The 13,535-nt window shown below is 50.4% G+C and overlaps 1 protein-coding gene across 8 annotated transcripts in view; it reads right to left on the reverse strand.

Annotated features, from left to right (window-relative positions):
* Positions 1 to 159: 159 nt before the first annotated feature.
* Positions 160 to 13,535, reverse strand: part of LOC122391582 (vigilin-like) — a 52,153-nt gene continuing 38,777 nt past the window's right edge. For 7 of the 8 annotated variants that reach the window (XM_043385645.1, XM_043385643.1, XM_043385642.1 and 4 more), the window contains 9 exons: positions 10,672 to 11,136; positions 6,302 to 6,492; positions 5,758 to 5,890; positions 5,197 to 5,311; positions 4,906 to 4,997; positions 4,284 to 4,469; positions 3,777 to 4,027; positions 2,247 to 2,394; positions 160 to 799 (listed from right to left, as the gene is read on the reverse strand). In XM_043385645.1, coding sequence (XP_043241580.1) covers positions 704 to 799; positions 2,247 to 2,394; positions 3,777 to 4,027; positions 4,284 to 4,469; positions 4,906 to 4,997; positions 5,197 to 5,311; positions 5,758 to 5,890; positions 6,302 to 6,492; positions 10,672 to 11,136 — 1,677 coding nt within the window. In that variant the 3' untranslated portion in view covers positions 160 to 703. The remainder of the gene's footprint in view (positions 800 to 2,246; positions 2,395 to 3,776; positions 4,028 to 4,283; positions 4,470 to 4,905; positions 4,998 to 5,196; positions 5,312 to 5,757; positions 5,891 to 6,301; positions 6,493 to 10,671; positions 11,137 to 13,535) is intronic. The other variant, XM_043385648.1, reaches the window with a different exon arrangement.

The raw sequence follows: 13,535 nt of genomic DNA on the forward strand, positions 1-13,535 counted from the left end.
ATATCGCGTCTTCTCGGGCTACCGGACCCGGTGATAACGCTCCCTGGCCTTAGTCGCGACAGCGAATGATTTTCTGGCCGGTTTTATGAGTAAATACAGAGTGCTACATGTGTCTGGTAACAACACACCAAGTGACATGCCACATGAAAACGATCCATACAAAAGATCAACGTGTATTCTCTTGGATATCACTCCGCGAAAGAGGGAATCACAGCCCCCTGGAATCACATGACCTGCGCGGCGGGCTGCACTGCAGCTCTGTCGCGGCTGCACCCGGGGAGAGCACGGTCGCGCTCAACGACCTCCCGACGTCCGCGCTGCTGAATCAACGCACCGCACACCGGCCACTCTAGAACGACCCAACGATAAAAAAAAAACAACTGAAAAGGTACCCTAGCCAGCCGGCAGCTTTGCTGGATAAAACACGACACCAATGTACAAAATGAATAACATAAGGACTAATAAAACAGATGACCTTAACTTACAAATGATCAGTGATCTTGGCTACAAATCGCACACCAGGCACTGTGGAGGCGCGGCACGCCGAGACCCACCGGGCCATCAGAGGACGGTCTGTTCTGAACTGGGGCTGGAGAGTTGTGCGGTGCGCCCTCTCACACGCCGCCGATGTATGATGACGTCACGTCCCTTGTCGTCAGCGGTGACGTCACGGGAGCGACGACAGGGCGCCGCCTTTCGGTCGCTATAGACGGGGGAAGTCTGTATCGGAGGTGAACGCGTGTCGGCAGATGGGGCAGGTGGCCATCACCCCCTGAGCCTTCAGCCACCGGCGCAGACACTGCCGGCACGGGGAGACTGCGGTCACACACAGGGAGACTGCCGTCACACACAGGGAGACTGCCGTCACACACAGGGAGACTGCCGTCACACACAGGGAGACTGCCGTCACACACAGGGAGACTGCGGTCACACACGGGGAGACTGCAGTCACACACAGGGAGACTGCCGTCACACACAGGGAGACTGCCGTCACACACACAGGGAGACTGCCGTCACACACGGGGAGACTGCCGTCACACACACAGGGAGACTGCGGTCACACACGGGGAGACTGCCGTCACACACAGTGGCACGCATGGTGACAAGGCAACTCAGGTCACACTCAGGGTCAGGACGATTCAGGTCATAGGCCGACTCCGATCACAAACGGACAGGGCGACTCTGGTCACACACAGGGACTCGGGTTCACACAAACATAGATCTGGGCGAGTCCCACAGCCCATCCACTCCCCATCAACAGCCACCAAAAGCTTAGCTACACAGTGAGAGTACTACGCACCGGGATTATCATTTTCACCGTATCACTGCCTGTCAGCCCCAGACTGCAGCCCTCCCCCCCCCCCAAACACGTGGAGTGCTACTCGACAGACGAGACGCCGACGCCAGTCGCGGGACCGGTCCCTCGCGCAATCACCGCGATCTGTGCCGTCCAAACCGGTCACTTGGCAAGACGCTCTCCAAAACGGTCTCGCCACGAATTATCCGGTATGGATGTGTAAAAATACACGCATTGAGCTGCGTGTGGTCACAGAAACTGGTTTAATTAATTTAGGTGTAGATGCTTTCGGTTCGATTACCTGGCTTGATTTATGCAGATAATGTTTTCTGGCAGTCACTTCCGGTTCGATTAATGGGTTATCTGGCTTGAGTTATAAGATGACGTTTTTTAGCGACGAATTGCAGGGAAAAGTTCACTCATAAAAAGGAACAGCTAACCTGTACTAGGAATTTGGGACGAGTTAACCGTTCGTGCAACTTGTTCCGAAGCCACTTTCATTCACATTTGCTGGCCGGTTGATAACTAATCAATCATAATCCAATTACCTTGCCAGTTCCAGCATATCACTGAGTAAGCAGCCTGCCCCATGTCTCCCCTATCTTTTATAATCGCATGATCCTGACTGATCCCGATAGTCAAAATTGATGTGAAAATGATCAATAACATGCCAAAAAGTGTATTGGTTCTTTAGTTGACCAAAGAGAAACAAAAGAGACAAGCTTTCGACAACACTGTCATCATCAGGTCTGAGTTTTTTGAAATTCCTGTACACACTTCACAACATACAAAAACATATTCGCACGCATCCCGATAGACCAGAAGGATGTGAACTATCCAACAAAATAGCAACTATCTAGCGCAGTGATGCCATGTAAAATAGTCGCAGATAACCGTCAGATACCACCACCATCGCCACATTTAGCACGCCCCCCCCCCCGCCACTCACCAGCTCGTGGAAGCGGTGGCCACACTCGAGTGTCCGCGCCTGACTGGTCGAGTACGACTCGCGACAGATGACGCACTCCTCTTTGGACGGTATACTGGCCAGCGCCGGAGTGCCGCCCGCCGCCTCCGGGCGCACACCGTTCGCTGCGGCACAGGTCAGGTCACTGGTCAGTTGAATAGTCACAGGCCAGTTCAATGATCACAACTCAAAGGTCAGTTCAATGTTCACAGGCTATAACAATAATCACAGGCTAGGCCGGGCAATGGTCATTGGTCACAGACTAGGGCAGATGTTACAGGCTGGAGCAAATATAGCTACTGGTTGATTCACGATAAGTTCACGAATCACGAGTCACAAATCAGGTCACGGGCTAGGTCATTAGGAGTACCAGCGTCCGCGCATCACCGCGGGCTAACTTCCCGGGTCAGTCACCCATCTCCGGATCTATCCAACCTGAACATAACGACACAAAATTGCGGTTTACTCGGACACAAAGCAAAGCTTGGACAGACAGCTCGATTTTTGTTTGGTCGCCACAATCCAGTGGTGGGCGGGTTCAAAGCCCTCGTGGCTAGCCGGATCGGATATGGTTAGGGAAAGATGGAACGTTGGCAGGAACCAGCTCATCCGCAGAGGTAATCGCCGGCCCCGGTCGGCCGTCCGGCGGGCAGACCGATCGGTCAGGTCGGCCGGATCGGTCGCAAAGCGTCGTATCAAACTAACTACTCCATCCAATGAGCTAGCTCTGCCGTGTGGCCAAGCCTTACACCGGTGTCACTAACCCGGTCCACGGCCTGCCGCTGGCAGCGACCGGTACTGCCCGTCACACGGAGACACGACAACCCCCGCCGCATCACTGACAGCTGTCAGGAGGTGTGCCGCTGATCTGACAGTCACAAACATCTACAGGACGTGCCGTGTATACTACACTGAGCAACATAACAGACGTGTGACGTGATCGTACGCCGCAGCGTGACTGATCAGATGCGAGGGGAGGTCTAATGATAAACAAGGGTCAACGGCCTCGATAATGGAATGGGTTGTCCGTAGGAACCCATCAGCATAATGGCAGCAATGAATGCGAACCTTCAAAGACCGTTCATCATATAGGCATGGGATGACGAGCGAAACTAAAAAAGGAAAACATTGACAGACATGGAGGAACTGGGAATGATTGATAATATCGCGATGAATTTGAAGAAACATTCCCGCATATTTACGAAAATCTGAATCGCTTATATGTAAATTGCACGGGCATGGTATCAACCAGTACATATAAATCACCAAATTCCAATGACTCAGAAGTTTAAACATAAAGCTCGCCTCAGCCATTCTTTATGTTTAGTCTACATATTCAACATGGTGCTTCAACAGGAAAATGAGATCTTTCCAACCGCCACGTGCCTCACTTCAGTCAAGAAAAAGGAGCGAGCTCCCACCCAATGCATTGCTAAGCGTTGATACTTCCTCGAAGCTCGGCGACACAGTCTACCGTCCGTCCTCACCAGCCCGGTCCAGTGGCAGCGCTCACCTTTGCTGGCGGCCGGCTGACCCCAGGCCGAGGGCGCCGGCGCCGCGGCGGGGGCGGGGGCGGCCTCGGCGCGAATCATGGCCGTCACCTCGGCCACAATCTGGTCTCGCGCCGCGCCGCGCAGCACGCCTCCGCGCCGGCGCCGGTAGTTGGTGAACTGGCGGATAATGTTGTCCCGACCGCCGGGCACCGCGCCGCCGAACTGACGCTCGATCTCGCTGATCAGCGCATCGAAGGTGGTCGGCGCCGCCTGAGTACACATATGGCAGGAATAGAGTACGGCATGGAAACAGTCAGATGAACAGTCGAGGCACAACCGCACATGCAGCCAAATGGATGGACAAGTTCACTCGTACCAGCCCTGTCCCCAGCGCATACACTCGGCAGACAGACTACAGTAAAACACTAGACACCATCCGAAAAGCTACTGTCTCCCTAGTATCCTGTCTGTCTCAGTACAGCAGCTACCTGCCCGGCCAATCTGCTCGCCTCTCCGCCCGACTGACCTGCCGGGAGGCGGCCGACAGCTGCATCGCCGCCGGGGTGACCGCCCGCCGCGGGCTGGGCGCGCGCAGCTCGGCGGTGGCCGGTCCGGCCGGGACGCCCGCGGACGGCTTGACCCCGGCCGCCGCTGGGGGAGGGGTGGGCGCCGGGGACACCTTCCCGGCCTCGCTGCCGCTGCCGCTCGACACCTGCCGAAGGGAGACAGAAAACGTGAGTGAAAAAAGACAACAGCCTCACGTTTATCGCCAGCCACCGAGTGGCGGTCAGGGGTAGCAATGATACTACGAATATGCTGGATTGGTTTGAGACGCAGCTGACATCACAAGGAGACGGAAATTGACCACGTTACATTTATATGGCTCGTGGCAAATAACAGGAGCGATCTGCGATTCATCAGGACATTGCGCACGGCAACGATGTATAGACTGCCTGGAGGAAACAACAGGGTATTGAACCTATCACTTCCAGCTATCTTCCCACCAAACGCCTACGTCCTACCCATCCGCCGCCACCATCCGCCCCGTCCACTCCCCCAGCCTGTCCCAACGTTCCATCACCCGCGGGTCCGATAACCGTCCCGCGAAGGTCCAGTCCCACTCCTGCCGCGACCAACAGTCCACCTACCGTGATGACCGAGCTGGGCCGGGAGCTGGGCCGCGGGGAGGCACCAGACCGCGCCGCGCTGGACTGAGAGGCGGCCGCCGCCGTCTTCCGACCTGCCGGAGCCGCGGGGAGTCAGGTATCCAACGAACCTCATCGTACGAGTTAATAAAAAAAGCTCCTCAACTTTAACATGGGCTTCTATCGCCAAGAGCATAGCCAACACTCCAAGACACCGCGGATGGCAAAACCAACACGCGAAATCCATTCACAAAAAAAACTTGACGGGTAAGGGATAAACGATCAACAACTTACCAGCGGGACCGTTGATGGCAGTTTCAACAATATCGGGGATTTCAGGAAGTTTCAACGATTGTATATCTATTGTTTCTTTACTGGCTATAGCCTTGCAAGCCTTCTTGATAGCTTCCTGAAAAAAAAAAATCATTGGTTAGAAGGCACTGTGCAGAGACACCCGTGCAGAGTACGAACCTTTTTACATAGAAGCGTATAGCCAAATGGATGGTTAACGATGACCAGGTCAATCAAAATGGACAAACATGCCATGATTGAGGTCGTTCAGATGCCGTACTATCCTGAATATTAAAACGCATGTTGTCGGCGACACAGTCTTAAAAATGTCAGTCACATAATCGAGTCATTGTAACTCTTCAGTAGTATTTCAGGTCCCTTCAGACAAGCGCAGGTACTGTTATACACCGTCCTTCCCATTGTTCGATGGTCGCTGCTTACAGAGGCGCGGCCCACATCACCCAAAGGTCACGTCTAAATATCACTACTGAGTGCTCCATGTCCGCGGACCCCCTTCTGACCCCTGCCGCCGACCCGTGTCGCGGGGCGGTGTGCCGTGCTCACCTTGAACTGAGACCGGCTCTGATCCACGGCGTCCAGCGCCTGGCGCAGCTTGGTGACGGTGGGCTGCGCCGAGTCGGGTCGGCCGCTGCCGGCCGCCAGACGCTCGGCGCCGCGGATCGCGTCGTTGCATCGCCTAGACAGGTCAGAGCACAGGTCAGAGGTTAGGTCAACGTTCTGAAGGCGCATAGAGTCTCAGTGGCGAAAGTAGGCTTGAGTGAAAATACCGTAGCCAAATGACCTACGGCACAAAGCACGTCACTGACTGAAGTCTGCATCAAAGCAGCCCGCAGCTGCAGCACATTAGACCATAAAAGTACTAAACACACATGATCGACTGACTAACCACATAAGTGGTCAAACGCCAGATATCCACCCTCATCTTACAGATCTGCACGGTAGCGACTCATGCGCCGTCCGGTGGCCTGGTGGCCCTCTGCCGGCCGGTACCCATCCAGCAGAGACCCCGGCCACACAATCTCCCTCCTCCGACCGGTACCCACCCAGCAGGGGTCCCCGGCATCTCCCTCCTCCGACCGGTACCCACCTGGTGGCCGTATCGAGCAGCTCGTTGCCGGCGCGGCTTAGCATGGTGACATATTGGCCGCGCGTGCGGCGCTCGGCGGCGCGCAGCTCCTCCAGGGCGGCCTCTGCGCGCCGCCGGCTGGCCTCCTCGTCATCCCGCTGCCGCTCCAGCTGATGCAGTCGCTCCGTGTCGGCGGCCGGAGCCTGCGCCAGCTGGCCGACAGAGCCGGGCGGGTCAGGTCAGAGCCGGGCGGGTCAGGTCGAGTTACCGGGGGCGGATCAGAGGTCAGGTCAGGTCACCAGGGGGCCGATCAGAGGTCTGGGCCTCGTTTCATAAAAGGAATTACTTACGGCGTTCCGTCAATTATGCCAGATTTGGCGTATTTGATGCCAATTCGGTTTCATAAAGCCGGATACCGGAGTAATTCACGCCATCGAAAGTACGGAGCTTCATTTACGGCGAATGCTCGATTCCGGACCAATTGATGCCATTTGGGTTTCATAAAACGACGTAATTAACGCCAAATATTTTATCAAGCTCTTGATATCAGTGGTGTAAACTACGCACAAAAATGTTGCGTGATTTTGAATTAATGTGAAGATTCGAAGCTAATTTTTAATATATTTTATAATGTTGAGCCCGGTGAGGAAGAAAGAACAGCCAAAATGAGAAAAAGAAACTGCAAATCTTCTGTACCAGTCGCTTTTTTGTGGCCACTATCGGAATTTTGTTTATTCGCCGCGCCGCGCCACTTTCGTAGTTAGGCACTTCTGCTTAGCTGGCTTTCTGCTGTTTTTAATATATTGTTTTAATAAAGGATGGTCATCAATATCAATTTTGTTTTTTCATACTTAATTTTTAAGATTTAAATTCAACATAATTGTTTTATAAATTATCGTAAAAAAATAAGTGTTGACATGAAATTGTAATTTGTAGGACGCTTGATAAATTACGGTAACTACGCAAATGTGCTTAGTTACGGAGGTGTAAACAATTCCAGTTGTGGCTTTGTGAAACGGATTTATTTGCGTTCCGTAGTTTGAAAGGGTGTGAATTACGGAAAGGTGTAAGTTACGGCAGAGCTTTATGAAACGAGGCCCAGGTCAGGTCACCAGGGGATGTGAGAGAGGTCAGATCATCAGGCGGACGGATGAAAGCAGGTGATCATCAGTCGGTGACACTCCAGGGAAATAAGCTAAAATTAGAGCGCTCTATTTATTGCTCCCGCTACTTCACCGTCTCCCATAGGGTCCTGTGTTGAGCTGGTGTCGAGGCTCTAAAAATGACGCCGATTTTTGCACCCTTCTCACGAAAACCGCTCAGACCGCCTGGAAACTAATTGTTCCGCTCTAAAAATTTCATGATCGACGGGAAAATGAATGAGGAAAAGATTGGTCCTGAAATAATTCTGAACTCCCTGTAGAACATATCGAAATATGGCTGCAAACTAGGAGCATGTCAAAATCGACAAAACAATACAATTAAACTTACCGGGATTTTTTTATTTTCCATGCATCTGTGTATGAAATCAGTCGGTTTTTCGGAAAGATCATCTTCTGTTTAATAAATAATTCCACAATTGCAATCGAGAAAAAAAACATTTCTGATGTGACAGCAGTTTTGGCATTGTGCCAGTAGTGTGGCGGGCGCGGTGCTGCGTGGTCGTCGGGACGGAGTTGTGAGTATTTTCGGTGTTTTAAATGGTTGATGGCCATTTGAACCAGCTTTATATTATTTCCTACAAATTTTTGCATCAAATTATTGCTTTGAAAGACCATTGAAACCCCTTAGCTCTTCATGAAGCACGATCATATTCATCGTCGACGTAAATGGCGCGGGACTCCATGTGCGTTCCGATCGAAATAAATCGTAAATTAAATAATATTCGATGATAAGTATCATATTCTAGTGACACATTTTCATAAAATAAGGCATTAACTTTGCAAGGAAGTCAACATTGGATAATTGGAATCTTATTTTGCTCACATATCCTTGTAGTAGTCAAATGGCTCAATTGTTAGATAAATGTAAGTATATGTTTTGGCTTGATGTTTGCTGTGAAACCACCCAGCCACTTGCTGGTTGAGTGGTTTTCTGATAATTACCTGATAATCATTTCTCCTTTTCCTTAAAAGAACCTAAAATTCTTTTCAAAGTAATCCATTTTTTGGAAAGGCGGCTTGCTCATTGACATTTCATGTTCTTGTTTTGTTATTGCTGGCAGTATTTTGATACAATAATGCAATATGAATTTTTTTGCAATAATAAAACCTAAGACAAATTTAGTTAATGCGTCAATCAAACACCCAACAGAAAGATTGTGAGTCCTTGTGACGTGAAGTAGAATATTCTATGAATGTGTTATATAGAATATGCCAAATTTTAAATTAATTTTTATTTGATGCTTATAGCTGAGCATGTGAATTATGCCACAATATAATTTCATTTTCTGGTTTTGAAATAGCCGGCAGTATTTTACTTGAACAAATGTAATATACATGGAATACATGTTGTTATGTTATGTTAAAAGTTTAATAACAGCCAACAGAAGGGGCTGTTTCAGCAGATAATGTTTGTACCTTATGCATTACCTTTCTTTTCTGCAGGACCATGCTTCCGCTGGGTGGTCGACATTTGCCTCCTGAAGAAGTTGAGCAACATGAAGACCACCAGATGAGGTGTCTGCAGTTCATGTGGAACTCTGCAGACTACAAGTGTTATGCATTGCCAACCACAACCAAAGTGCTGTGATCATGGAGGCATGAACCTCATGACAACACTTCAGATTTGCAGTTGTACCAAAGTGTGATTCAAACCACCTGTGGCATCTCACTCAATGTGTGAACAGTGTGATCATTGTGCAGTGTTCAGCTGCAACTAAGACATTTATTAGTGACTTGTTTTGCAATTAGTCACCAAAAGCATTTTTGGGCTGGGTGCTGTAATTTGTTGTGCACTGCGCAATAGTGATAGTGTTTTGTCACTTGTCAAGTTGTCAGTTGTGCATGTTGCATGTTTATCTTCCCTCGGCCCTCATTATCAGTTAAGTGGTGAATTTGCATCACTCAGTCTCCCCAGATCTCCATTGACTGTCTGTCAACCACCTAACTTGAGATGGTATTTGCTAATAGTGTCAGAAAAGAAGTGATTGTAGACATTTTTAGGAATATGAGCTCCGTTTCATGCGTGTTCCAGTGGTCATTTTGTCACATGTCCCATAGTGTAATAAATGGAAGCTGTTGTTCCCTTTTGAAGGTACTCGCGGATGCAGAAAGCGTTGGGCCTAATTATTAAACGCACCCTCCTATCAGCGACGCACGAAATCGACAAATATCATCCTTTTTAGAACAGGAGGAAACGAAAACTTGTGAACATAGCATTAGCTGTACCTACAACAGTGCATAAGGAATTGAAATTCTGAGAGTTTTTGAAATTCGGAGAAACTCAAGTTGTCGACAGGTATGCCCCCTTGTACGTCAAAGACCGCCTAAAAAACAAACGTCTACAAATGAATGCAGTATTCGTATGTTCGTCGTAATTGCAGCAGCCTAGCAACATGCATTGCGGTCCGATGGCGAATTACACTCGTGCTCAAAAACTATGCCGGTAACTGCCAATGCACTTAGGTCATAGGTGAGGAGAGGAAGGGTTATGTCAAATGTCAACATCATAGAAATGGCTTCATCTGAGCTGTGCCTATTGTACGTAATTCAACCAATCTATGCATTTCGTTTCTTGCAATCTACTCAAGATTTCACTCCAGCTTCAGAGTAATCATCCCATATTGTACGTCTTAAGATATTGATTTCTATGGCAGTTTGCAATTGCTAGCCACGTCTTACCTCAGTTTGGTGGCCCCGCATCGGCCCACTCGGCCGCTCTAAAATTGACTTACGGAGGAGGATGGTGGCTTTTATTTTAGCTTCTCCGCTGACTGCGGGGAGCGCCGTTGCCGAGGTAGGAGCAATAATTAGCTTATGTTTGGGACTCATTTCCACGCTTAATTAACATTTTAATGTTATTTTAATTAATTCATGTTAATCTTTGACGCATTCTCTTTCTATTGATACCATCCACCGGTCTGAGAATTACTGCCTTGCTGCGTAAGGGCCGATAAAAGATCACGCTTTTAGGGGTATCTCTTCAACATGGGGCAGGAGCAATAAATAGAGCGCTCTAATTTTAGCTTATTTCCCTGGTATGTCACCAACTGTCATCGGAAAGTGCAACAAACGTCTTTATACTTTTCGGCTACTTGGCAGTTCCACACTTCCCTGTGACATTCTAATCTCATGTGAACCGAATGACTGGGCATTGGCTGCGTTTTCGGGTCATGCATCTATTCTCTCCAGACTGTAGTACTAACCGGTCCCGATATGAGAGTGGCGTACCTGGCTGGCCAGCGCCTCGGCCTGCTCCTCCATCATGGCGGCGTGCTGCTGCGCCTCAGTCAGCTGCGCCATGTACCCCTGCGCCTCCTCGTGCACGGTGGCCAGTTGCGCCTCCAGCTGCCCCTGCTGCTGCTGGTAGGCGCCCAGCTGCTGCTGCGTGGCCAGCAGCTCCTGCTCGGTGGCCGCCAGCTGCTGCTGGGTGGTCAGCAGCTGCTGCTGCACGCCGGACAGCTGGCGGCTCAGGTCGGCGCCGCGCTGCAGCGCCTGGGCGCGCTGCTGCTCGGCCTGCGACAGTCGGCCGCTGGTCTCCACCAGCCGCTGGCGGGTCTCGACCAGCTGCTGGGCGGCGGCCGCCTGCTCGGTGTCGGCGGGTGCGCCGGCGCCGCGCTGCGTCATCTGCCGCACGGTGCGCTCCAGTCGCAGCTGAGTGAACCGCGCCTCGGCCAGCTGCTCGTCCTGCTGAACCTGACCACACGAACGGACGGCGAGGGGAGTCAGACGGCGCGCGAAAGGGAACCATCAGAGTGAATATTTCAAGACATATCACGATACAGCGAATTGAATGATATGAAAATAAAACATAAATGCTTGGTAACAAAAGCAGGGGCGCAAGTGCACGGATGCAAGTGCACGGATGCAAGTGCACGGATGCAAGTGCAGTGAAGCAAAAGTTGTTGAATGTTTGCTATGAATTTGGATGGCCAATGATGAACAACAGTTCAAAAAGTCTTGCAATGCTGTGTAAATCTTAAGGGTTGAGAAATGTCAAAATACCCAATTTTATGCTAGGATCTATGCCGTTAGGTGTTAACATCTTGCACATATCATAACAGAAGACATGACTGATGACTGACATGACTGATGACTAAGATAAAGCAAATCAGAACAAAAGGTTTCTTATCAAAGGGAATATGATGATGAGGATGTTTCAAATGTGTACTGTATATCTTAAACTGAAACTATTGGAAACCTATCTTGGTCAGCTGATCTATCTATCTATCCATAAACCAGGTTATACGATGACAGGGACCCGCCAGAACATGCCTTCTCCCCATAAGTGTGGTGAGAACTGGAGACACAAATTCACAAGTAATGTTTTTGTATATAACAGGTGGGTAGAACAGCGATCGGAGCTGGCCGGGCGATAGGAAGGCAGAGGAGATCTGATCTTGTAAGAAGTCTGAGTTCGTTTGTGCTGAGCGGATCAGCGGTACCCCTGTGAGGGAGTAGACAGAGGGCGGAATGGCTCCAAATGGTGGTGGTAGCCGACTCTGTAGATGCAGGATATCGTTTGATTGTCTCGATAATGTTGGATGACAAACTGCTCATGTTTCTGGATATCTCTTGACTTTTAGTGGTAGGTCACATGTTTCTTTACAAATTGCTTCGCTGCTCTCATTTTTTTGCGTACATGGCTTAATTTGGGCAGAATAATGAAATTTGGTAACTTGAAGACGATGAAAAGTCTGATTATCCGTTTACAAATCTCCCGATATTCTTTTTTCTTCTAGGTACTTCTCTGTCTTCTGACTTCTAAAACCCCTCAAAAGCACGTGTTCCGTAGTTTCAGACGTAATGACATACTAGTCAGGCACCATAATAACTAGTAATTACAATAGTTCCAGGTAACACAGCTAACTTGGTGCTTTCAATTTGCTGTTTCGAGGTTGTCAAGATAAGTCACAATCATCTGCAGTTTTAAGTGAGTGGCGACTTGATTGCTTGTTTGAGTTTACGTTTACGCTTTAGGGGCGCGTCGACAGCCAGGTCTTCATGCCCCCATTTGGTAATAGAACACACAACATACACAAGCGATTCTGACACTACCAATAACGGTCCCGATGGTTTCCAAACACCGCCATCAGAGCCGGCGCTGCAGTAACCTGGTCGAGAAGACACGGCGGCCGCGGGACGACGACTGCCCGGCCCCTGCCGCGCTGCGGCTGACCGGTCACCGGCAGGCCGGCACGCCGCACCGACTGCTGCCGACCGTCGCCGGGGGCCGTCCCGGGTCTCTGGGGGACATCGGACGGCAGCCAGGTCTCGCGGACGGCGACGAAATGGCGGCGGTAGACGGCAGGTGGAAGGCCAGGCAGGCGAGGCTTGGTCGTCGACTGATCGTTGACGGGAAACAGACAAGGATAGGGTACGCGGTGAACAGATGGTTACGGCAGTCCGAAAACGTTTAAGTAAGGTCTGTAAAAGTTATCTAAGCAAGACACCATTAGTTTAAAGTGTGGAAGCCACCCAGGTGGGACCATGCCACAGTGGCTGTTTGACAAGATGCCGCTGATGACGTCAGAGGTGGTATCGTTAGCGGCGGCAGCGGCCGGTCGGCAGCGGCCGCCACTCGAGAGCGGCCCGCAGACAGCAGCGGCTATTTTAAAACGGCAGACAGCGGACGATACTATTATTAGCGATACGTTGCTGCAGAGATTTAACCCTCGCCGGCCGAGGGGGGGGGGCGGGTGCCGCCCCCCCCCCAAAGGGTTTTTTCGCGATAGCTCCGAACACGCTGGCGATAGAGAGCTGAAACTTGGCATACCTGACCTTTGATCCAAGCCGCATCTTTTGACACCAACCGCATTTTTGGGTCAGGTCAGGTCACTGACCTATGACGTCATAAGTGAACCTCTGCACGGTCTTCAGGGCCCTGTTTCACCGGTGATAGCAGCAAGCTGCTATCACGTTTCGCGAGCTGACGTCATGTCGTGACGCCATACTGTTGTCGTAATGGGTAGTTCCGACGCACGATTGCCGCGACCTTGGCGGCGGCATTAAGTGACGTATGAGCCTAAAAGTAAGAGTTAACGCAGTCATGATAGTATATATATTTTTGATATATATTTTTTCAATATGATGTA

This window comes from Amphibalanus amphitrite, unplaced genomic scaffold (genome assembly GCF_019059575.1).
Source record: "Amphibalanus amphitrite isolate SeventyFive unplaced genomic scaffold, NRLGWU_Aamphi_draft 000445F_arrow, whole genome shotgun sequence".
NCBI lineage: Eukaryota > Metazoa > Arthropoda > Thecostraca > Balanomorpha > Balanidae > Amphibalanus > Amphibalanus amphitrite.